Source organism: Pezoporus flaviventris, unplaced genomic scaffold (genome assembly GCF_033815535.1).
Source record: "Pezoporus flaviventris isolate CSIRO_AGI_PZ_B2104156 unplaced genomic scaffold, CSIRO_AGI_Pfla_v1 ptg000036l, whole genome shotgun sequence".
Classification (NCBI taxonomy): domain Eukaryota; kingdom Metazoa; phylum Chordata; class Aves; order Psittaciformes; family Psittacidae; genus Pezoporus; species Pezoporus flaviventris.
In genome coordinates, this window is record NW_026892584.1 from 27,456,912 (window position 1) to 27,466,895 (window position 9,984).

General features: G+C 46.0%; 1 protein-coding gene across 2 annotated transcripts; it reads right to left on the reverse strand.

The window, feature by feature from the left end:
- Positions 1-995: 995 nt before the first annotated feature.
- On the reverse strand, positions 996-9,984 carry TMED8 (transmembrane p24 trafficking protein family member 8). 2 transcript variants are annotated; one of them, XM_061463679.1, is made up of 6 exons: positions 9,713-9,971; positions 8,379-8,457; positions 5,674-5,803; positions 4,631-4,772; positions 4,081-4,380; positions 996-2,974 (listed from the first exon to the last, which is right to left on the reverse strand). In XM_061463679.1, the coding sequence occupies exons 1-6, from the start codon at positions 9,801-9,803 to the stop codon at positions 2,757-2,759; spliced, it is 960 nt and encodes a 319-aa protein (XP_061319663.1). In that variant the 5' UTR covers positions 9,804-9,971; the 3' UTR covers positions 996-2,756. The 2 variants fall into 2 exon arrangements, with proteins under 2 accessions (XP_061319663.1, XP_061319664.1); XM_061463680.1 differs by lacking the exon at positions 8,379-8,457 and having other exon boundaries at positions 9,713-9,984.

Below are 9,984 nucleotides of genomic sequence, written 5' to 3' on the forward strand. Positions count from 1 at the left end.
TAAGAGATAGCAGATACTTATAGGAAACTTAAGTTTCTGGTGTGAGTAACACACCAAATGCTTTTGGTTCCACCTCAGCAGGCCTGTCTATGGGCACTCTGCATTTGCAGTCCAGGCACATGCTGGTTGGGATGACAAACCATACTGAATGCTTAAGTGGTCTTAAGTCAGTGAAACAAGGAGATGGGCACAGTTCTTAACAAGTGACCTGAGCTGCCTTATAGGTTGGTCCACACTTCAGAAAGCTAGAACTGAGCAATAGGCCTGCCATCTGCAGTGCAACTCATCTAAACTAAAAACACTAATGGCTTGAAAACTAGCACATACTGTTTATGTACGAGTGAGGGATCAAAATTGGTTGTGAGGCAGGCCATACTTCTTACAACATGACAAAATGTACTGCAAACCTTAATGTGAGCAACACACGGACAGGAGGGGGAAGTAGCTGCAAGTTAGCAACAGGAATGCCTTGCTGTAAGGGAAACAGTTTTTTAGTGGAGATAACCCACTAGCCTGCACTAGCCTGCACCCACTGTGCAACTGAGTATCAATAATTGACTTCATTGTAAATAAATCCTAATTATAAAGTGGAGTAGGTGCCAGACAGTGCATCATACACTAACCCGCAGCGCACACAGGGTTCTGTGGAACTCCCAGCAAAGGACCAAAGGCAGTCGTTGAGTGGGGCAGTACTGACAGTGTGGTCAGACAGAAGGGTCTTTCCTATCCTATTCTGCTTAATGTCTAGGAACTTGATAGACAAGGACTATAAAAAAAAAAAAGACAGCACCTTACCCACATTGTTCAGGCCTGATCCAAGTGCTGTACAAAGGCCACAGGATGGTCCTTAATGTCCCCTAGGAGAGGCTAAAGGCAGGAATAGTCCTCCCCAAGCTGCTGAATGAAAGAGCTTCTTACTCTGGCAGATATCAAGCTCTGTATACTGATACTGTTGTGCCTCCCTGCAAGGTTGCTTTGCAGTCCCCCTTCAAGGTGTGCTTGCTTTTTCAGAGCCCAAAGCAGCAACAGCTCTGCTCTTTACACTGACCAACTCTGCTCCCTGTCTGCTCACCCAGAAAACCACTGTGCTGCAATCAGTGTTCTTTGCATTTCCACTCCTCCTGCTCCCAGCTTGGGCTGCTCTATTGTAGACTGACTAATCTCTCTCTTACCATTTTGACCTACTAAATTGCTCCATGGTAGAGAATAAGTAAACAGAGATAGTTAAAATAAGAGCTTGAATATTGAGCAAATTGCACAGCATTACAATATATCCTTAATAATAAATATGCACTCCTCTTACAAGAGTGAAGACTTTGGCTTTAACTACCCAAAATCAGTTTGTCCATCATTCCTCTCAATAGAAGGAACAAGTAAGGGTGCTTTACCTGGAGGATTTAAAACTCAGAATTCTACTGGAATTACCATGCAAACAGCTATTTTGTGTCTCTGCAGAGGTATAAAAAAATGTAAATACAGCAGTATTCTTAGAAAAGAGAAAGATTTCAATTTAAAAGTATTAAAATAAACAAGTTACAGATAAACATGATTCAAAATTCATCTCTGAAGGATTAACTTAATCCTTGTTCAACTCTGCCAGTATTTGAGCAGAAGGTGATCACCAATGCCACCATTAGCCACAAAAACATGCCAAGGAACTCCACCCTTTACCACATAATCAGGGTTAGCAATGGCCTTGCTGATTCTTGTACACAGAAAGGATTGTTTAAATCCCATATCTTTCAAGTTTCTGAGCAGAGATGTTCTTCTCTAACAATACCTTTGCAACAGCAATAGTAGCAGACAAGCTACACTTCTCTGGGGAGCCTTTTTTCCTTGCTACATACAGTATTATCCAGCTGGCAGCAATACCAGTGAACCAACACGCTGCTACTGTGAAATACTTCCTATTTTTTGGCTGCACTCCAACCTTCTCATATTTACTCAGCACAGCAGTAATTTCTTCTTCGCATCTGGATTATAGAAAAGCTTTTGGCAGTCACCGAAGTTTTAATCATCTGCATACCCCTACAATCAACAGGTGTAACATCCAATTTTTAATCTGTAGGGAAACCTTCTTATGGACTTGTAGGTGTGCATCCTCTCTCCCACCCCTGCTCGAACACGTGCTGTGACTGCTGTTCGGGGCTGCCTGTTGTAGCACGGCCAAGCCACTGCAGCAGAGGCTTCCGCTAGCCAGCTGCGCCCCCACCCGCACGAGTGGAGGAAGCACTAGGTGCTGGTGACATGTAGTGGTGGTAGGTGATGACATCTAGGTGGCTAGGTGACAAGCCAGCTGTGCTTTGGCTCACTGCAACTGACAGCTACCCTCTAATGACGCAGATACAGCAGGAAAGTTGGAAAAGTTAGTCACAAAATAGTAACGGATCAAAAATATTTTCACTTCATTTTGTACCAGCGCAACAGATTGAAACCATGACCACCTGAACTTGGCCTCTGGGCATTTACCAGCTACGACATGAAGGCCCAGCCTGATGCCTGCACAGAGCAGATCTCCCAAAGTTTTACAGAAAAAGCAGCTGCCTGTAGACAACCAGGCAGACACAGCTACCTTTCACCACTGGGACAGAAGGGAAGGAGGGTGTGGGGAGAAACCATTTAGTGTCCGAAGAAGAGCCAGCAGAATTGTGCCTTGGTTCCATCACGCAGCAGTGCCCATCAGGCAGTACCAGGGTTGGGTGGCAGCCTTCTACATTCACCATTACCTGCCTGCCGTCCCTGCCCTTCCCTTTAGTTCAGCTAGTGTAATAGACATGAAAGAACAAAGTCTTATTGCGGAGGAGAGAGTATGAGTTGTCAAATTTCAGCAGGTAGATGCCCTCGCCTGGGTACTCATGGCTGCCTGCCTGCACCTCCCGATGGCTGTTCCTCCGGTATACTGGCATGATCTCTCCGTAGCGGTTCCGCAGATAGCTTTTGGAGCCTCTTTCCACATCACCAACAGGGGCGAGTCCTAAATGGGAGAGAGGAGATAAGTAAGTAGAATGGGAGATAGAAGACAAGTAAGCAAGCCAGAGCCAGCTAAGCTACTAGGTTGTCCAGAAAAAGATCAAGACAAGAATTCACCAGAGGCATTCAAGTATATGGCTGGCTAACTGTGACAGCGTTACCCACAGTGTCTGCGCTGACCTTTCTGCAAGTAATACCCACAAAGTCCAGCTTTCCTTACCATGACAAAGGACATGCCAAGAACCAGTTCCCTTTGGAATATAGATGGAACAGCATCCACTTGCCTTCCAGCCTGGTCTCCTCTCCCTGGAATTATTACCTTTTAGACACCTTACTTTATATGCACAGTACTGGACCAGCGATACAGGCTTGAAGCAAAAGAAAGGCAGGAAAGCTCTTAGCTATAACCTCACTGTGTTTATGTCTTCAGTCACTTTTCCAAGAGGATTCCTCATACAGAAACTTAGCCCTTATTGGAAAACCTGCAAAATTAATTTCAGACACCCAGCTACTCTGTTCACACATACACTGAAGCCACAGAGCAGGCAACATCACTGTGTGTTTCACAAGTACAAAGACACAGACAGCAATCCTCTAAAATACAGTCAGCAGGAGCTAATGATGTAATGGGGGGGGGGGGGAACAACCCACAACAAAAAACCCAACCAAACAAAAAGAACAACAAAACAACCACCAACAAAACCCTAAAACACCCCAATAACAAAACAACCAACCAAAAAGCCCAGAAACAAAACCTTTTTGCCTCTACTCACCGCCAGAAATTTCTCAGCCTGAGAGGTTAAGAAAACTGGCCAAGTTAAAATTTGAGACCTTGATCTTTTTATCAGCTACAAGTTGAACAAGTGAATTCTGATCTTATTTTTCAATGTGTTCAATTTTAAGAATGCTCTTGGGAAAGAACAGCCACTGACATACACTGAAACAGGAAGGGCTAAGTGCTTTCTCATCATAGCCTAACCAAGAACACAAAAGGCTGCAGAGATAACAAATGGGCTAAGTAAACAAAGTAGATGGAAATTACAACATCTGACAGTCTCAGCAGCATATCAACAAGCACCACAAATTAACCCTTATAAGCTCTGCACTAACCTTCATTTTCCTCCTCCTCCTCTTCATCTTCCTCATCACTGGATTCGCTGACCTGAACGGTAATGGCAGTGCTAGTAACTGTGGTCCAGTCAAAGTAGACTCCAAAACCAATGTCGTAGTCATCTGTAGCAAACTCCCAGCAAATGCATTTCCCATGAGGATGGGTTGGCACACGGACTGTCACCACCTCGCCTCGCTTTACCACCATCCGGCCATTCTTTTCTCTTCCCACCTTGGCTTTGAATTCCTTTGTCTTCTCAGTGGTCCACATGGTGGGTGGAGCCAGAGGGGGAGGCTGAGCTGAGACAAGGGAAAAGACTGTGGGCTCGCCTGACTTTTCACTACTGACAAACTGTTACCTGAAAACACTGAAGCTATTTCCAATAAGGCTTTTGCACTCTAGACCCTGCCCCCAGAAACCCTGGACATGAAGCTTTCCTACTCGCTATCCAAGAGCCCAAATTTCCAGCAGGAATTAGCAGTGTCTCAAGGATAGCCTCTGCTCGTCTCTAGGCAGGACAGGCACTTAAAAAGTCCTTTCAGGACTCACCTTTCTTCTGTCCACCAAGGAGACCTGCAGTCTCCAGCTCAGCTGAAAGGATATCCACAGCACCAGTGTGATCTGACTGAATCATGACTATATCTCCTGCTCCTTGAGGTACATGGTAGTTGGTCATTCGAACAACAGCTTCCTGCACAAAGCACATAAGAAACACAGTCACAAACACCATCATGGTAAGAAAGTCTCTAGCTGTATTTAAAACAGCATATTAGTAATTTAGGCATCTTTCTGAAGCCAAGTCAGACCCTGCAGAAACTTCTATTAGTTAAAAAGAACAATCTAGCTCCAAGACACCTCTCTGCCTTTTTTCCCCCCCACAGCATCAAAGCCATGAACTTTGAAGTCAAACGCTGTGTTAGTCTCACAAATCACACACCCCTAGGCCTCCCTGTGAGTCCCTGGGCAGGCACATCTTTGCATCTGCCTCAGAGTTAATTGTTACCTCTCAACAAAGCAGCAGCTTTGCAGATTACGACACTTGGAAAAATTTCCTAAGACACAGTTTTTCCAGGGAAAGCCTTTCAGCTCTATGTGCATCCATACTACAGCTACAATCAAGCTGTCCTTTGCTGCATACTAGTGAAAAGTGAATCTGGTTGACTAGGACCAGCTCTCTTTCCTCATATATGCAAACTCACAGCTCCTGAGCTGGGTGCTACTTGTGTGGGTTTTCCCAACTGTATCTGTAACACAAACAAATTGGCTGCTCACTAAATGAAACAAAAGGCAGCAGTCACTTTCAGCTCCTTCTTCCAGGAATCTGCAAGAAGGGAATTCCCAGAAGCCCCAAATGAGAGGCAAAAAGTGAGAATCACCTTGAAGCCTTAGCAAGCCAAAACTGCAAGGAAGTGAGGACTAGCCAAAGACAGAAGAAGGATTTTGCAAATCAGACTGAATCTGTGTTATAATACTACTTTTGTCTTAACACAACCTTTGAAGCCTCAATCCCATAGCCATAAGACAGCAGTAGGGTGGAAGAGCTATTGCTGCAACTCTGTCCTTGCTTTCAGACATAAGAAACACACACCTACCTTTTTCAGGGACTGGATTTCATCAGGCAGTTTTTCTTCTAGTTCAGACACTTCCCTGTCCTCCAAAGTGCCAGCTCCTTCCTTGGAATCCTCTGTCGTGCCTGCCTCCACGAGCGACCCAGCCTGTGACCTTTCAGATGAAGAGCACTACAATTCAGCACTTGCACCTAGGACACAGCCAGCAGAGGAATCACTCTGCCGTAGAACTCAAATTTAAATAGACTAAGGGAACAAGCTTCTGGAGTGAGCACCTGCCATCTGCACACAGAACCCTTTGTATCCAAGTTCTGCCCTCATCTCTAGGTGGCTATCTTCCATGCGAGCCAGAGGGAGCAACTTCAGGGAGATACTTTGTATTTACCATCCTTTAGACAGCAGTAATTCCCTGCACTCACCACACAGCACGCCAGCTCACCAACACTGTACCAAGTACAGAAAACAGTAGCAACTTTCTGGTCAAGAAGAGACAACTTTGTTTATGCTAGCTACTGCATGACATCTGCATACCCTATCAGAGGTCAACTGGATCAGTGAAGATGCAGAACAGTTTTGACAGCCATCCTGAAAACACGTTCCATTTTAGTGGCCCATTATGTCTTTCCTATTACCAGTCTCCAGGGATACAGGGAACACCCAGGTGTCTCTCTGTCATATTCGAATATGCTGTGCAGACAAGCAAGCCATGAGACATAGAGCAGCAGCACAGTAATAGCAAAGAGGTCCAAGTACTGCACTGTGACACGAAGAAATGGGCATGTTAAAACAAAAAGAAAGGTATGTAGCAGGAAGAGAATGAGCAAGAAAGCAAACATTTTTGAAATTCATTCTCTGATGAGGGTTTTCTTCTAAATTACATTAAAGAATGATGCATATTGTCTGGAGTTATCCCAGCTGAACTCAGATGGAAGCCAGAAGAGTCTCTTCTAACATACTCTCAGTGTGAAACTTCCATGAGAAGCAACCTAGTCTTTAGTCAGAATAGAAACAGTTGTCCTTTCAAAGAGCAAAGCCTTCTCACAGCACTATAAAGCCAATGTCAAATGCACTGGACTAAAGTATCAGAAACATGAGAACACTACTAAGAGAAAATACGTGCATTTCCTCAAATGTCTGCTTTCAGAAATGAGAAATTCTCATTAGCAAGGGATTAGGCTCTTGGTATAGTGTGGAATAGTTAAAAAAACAAAAACAAAAACAAACAACACAAAAAAAACAGAAAAACCCCATACACAGCTCAACTCAGATATGTTCTTTCCTGCGTCCTTAGAGAAGGCTAGTACAGGCCAAATGTGGCTTTTGTTTCCAAATCTTTCCTCGTATGGGGATAGAGATTTTATCCAGAAATAAAGCCATTTCTTACTTAAATTCTCTGAACAGTATGATAAACTTTCCTGGGAATGGCATGATAGACCAGAAGGTCTGCAAGAACAATTCAAATGAGCTGAATACCATGATACACAAAATGGCAGCAGATGAACAATATAAGAAGGGACACTTGTAAGGGCCAATTTTTTAAAGGAAGAACTCTCACAGTGATCTCTAACAATTTCTCTCCGAGTCCAGGAAAAATTTTGACTGCTCGGAAGGCTCTCCATCAACACAGGAGTAACAGATTGGGAATTTTTTCTTCCAGACACCACTGAAGCCCAAGACATTCATTGAAACATTAGCAAGAGCTACACAAGTTTTATAAGCAGTTTACAAAGACAGGGTTCAGCTGATTCCTTTTCAAACAACTCACACTTCTGGACAACCCTCATTCTTTTCAATGGGGATTAAGTTAGACAAATTTATCAGGTACATCTAAAAGTATCCAGTATCTACTGTGGCCACGTCACTCACAGTCTATATTAATCTCTTTGAAGAACACTCAAGGACATAATAAAGAGATGGAAAAAAAACATTTGGAGTCAAGAAGGCTCATGCAGATACCATTAACATCAAACCGACATGGCATCAAACTGCTATTTTAGCAAGAAGGGTGGTTTGATGGTGGTGGTGGGGGTTGTTCTGGATTTTTGCCCTCCCCTTTTTTTCAGTGTGGTTGTGGTTTATCTACTGTGTGATTCAATTAAATCATTTCTGAAATTGTATCCTGTGCAACAAATGTATGATGGCAAATGAAACTCCACTGCATATAGTATTAGTGCTTGTAACCAGTGCAATTGCTCAGTCACAAACACAAGCCAAACACATAGCAACAAGCCAAACATCTGATAACAGGGTTGATCAGCTGCATTAATGAAGGTGTGACACAGAAAATAGAGTGAAGAAAAAAAACCCAAAACATTGACAAGAAAACAGTAAAAGGTGTTTTCTTGCTGAGCTCCCACCAGAATTACAGACAGTGAGAATGCCTAATTATTAAGGAATCCTTCAAAGTAGAGAAAATTTCCTGCTGAAAGTTTATTAGCTTTTAAAATGGACTACAAAAGCTTGCAGGGCTCCTTCTAAGCTGAATGATTCTGTGATTTGAACAGCTGAGCCATTTATTAAACATCATTTCATAAGTTTTAAAACAACCTTAAGCCTGTCAGAACAGCCTCTCCTATACTGATTCTGGTGTACGCTGTCCCAAAGCAGACAATTCAGTCTCCAGTCCCTTCTCTTCACCTACACAGAATCAATGGCCACATGGAGGAGGTCACAGGGGTGAAGCAGACTGCCATGCATGTGGGCCACAATACACAAGAAGATCTTCCTACCTGCTCTGCAAAGTACTGGACTCCACAGAATCAATCAGCTGATCTGCAGGCTCTGTCTTTTGGGCTAAGTCTTCATTTTCTAACAACAAACAATATACGGAGAGAAGGTGAAACAAATTTTGGTCTCAAGAATACACAGATAGGATGAAAAAAATCACAGCCAGCAGTCAAATGTTGACAAGGTCACATGGCTGTGGAATGAAGAGCTGTGCCAACCAGTTTTTCATGTTGAGCTATATCTATCATCTTGTAGAACAAAGATTTTTAATTGCCTCAACCCCAAGAAAGGAAGAACAAAAAAACATGCATATTTTTCATGCAGAACCACTCTCGGAAGCAGGGTTTGCTCAGGAACCTCCAATCCTCGCTTTGGAAGGACAGAACAAGGCCAAATTTCATCATGTAAAACCGTGCTGATAAGACCCTGGAAAAAAATCATGCCGTGGTTCCCACAGGGCACTGACGGGATGGAAATTCCTCGGTCACTGCTAAAAGGACTGTCTATAAAGATGACTTTAGGTCTCCCCTGAGTCTCCTGATCTCTGAGAAAGCTCTGTCCCCATGCAACTGCGGTACACGCTCCACTGCCCCGCTGTATGGTCGCATTAAGGCAGCGAACTGGGCACGGACAAGTTCCAGCTTTTGCAGCTCTTACAGCCGCTGGCCTTTTGGAAGAGTCAGTCTGGAGCTGGGAGGCACCTCCAGCACACAGCACCAAGCCCCCAGCAGAGATCATCCGGCTTCCGGCTAGATGGGGCCTCTTTCACAAGGGAAAGCATCGTGTCCCTAATAAACCTCCATCAGCGCTCGCTCATTCCACTGCCGGGAAGAAACACCGGGAACTGCTGCTGTAGTTTCGGGAGCTGGAGCAGCAGGTGAGCTCAGCATCCCCTTTACAGCGGGGCCGGGGTCCCCGCAAACGTGGGTACCAGCGGCAGAAGGCACCACAGCACCCAACTCACCCGGTACAGCAAATGCTAGCCAAGGACTAACTCCCGATGCTGCTCTTCGCCAGAGGCACCTTGTTTTCACGGGAGCAAACTGCCACAGTGGAAATACGGCTTCTCCGGCAGAAAGGAGGAAACCCATCACGGAAACTCACGGCGTTCTCCTCGGCTAAAATACGTGTCCCCGGGCCCGCAGCCCCGCAGGCACTGCCCGGCGCCCCCTCGGGCGGCTCAGCCCAGCCCACCCCGCCGCCGGAGAGGGGGATGCTCCTCCCCAGGGACCCCAGCCGGGCTGCAAGCGCTCGACCCAGCCAGGGCAGCGCGCAAGCGGGAAGCCGCTCCCCCCTGCGGCCAGCCCGGCTGCTCCCTCCACTACCGAGCCCGTACCTGAGGGGCCCTGCGCCGCGGGTCCACCCGGCGCCCCGGCAGCCAGGGCCTCGAAGCGGGAGCCGGCGGCGGCAGCCAGCACGTCCGACATGGGCAGGGCCGACCGGGCCGCCGGCGCGTGCGGGGCCGAAGGCGACGGCCAGCCGAGGCGGAAAGAGCCGAGTGGAGCCGAAGCTCTGCCACCGACGGCGGAAACACCCGAGCAGGAGAAGCCGACAGAAGCCGAGTGGGCGCACGTGAGCCTGACAGTAGGTGGTGCCTCGATGCTCGCT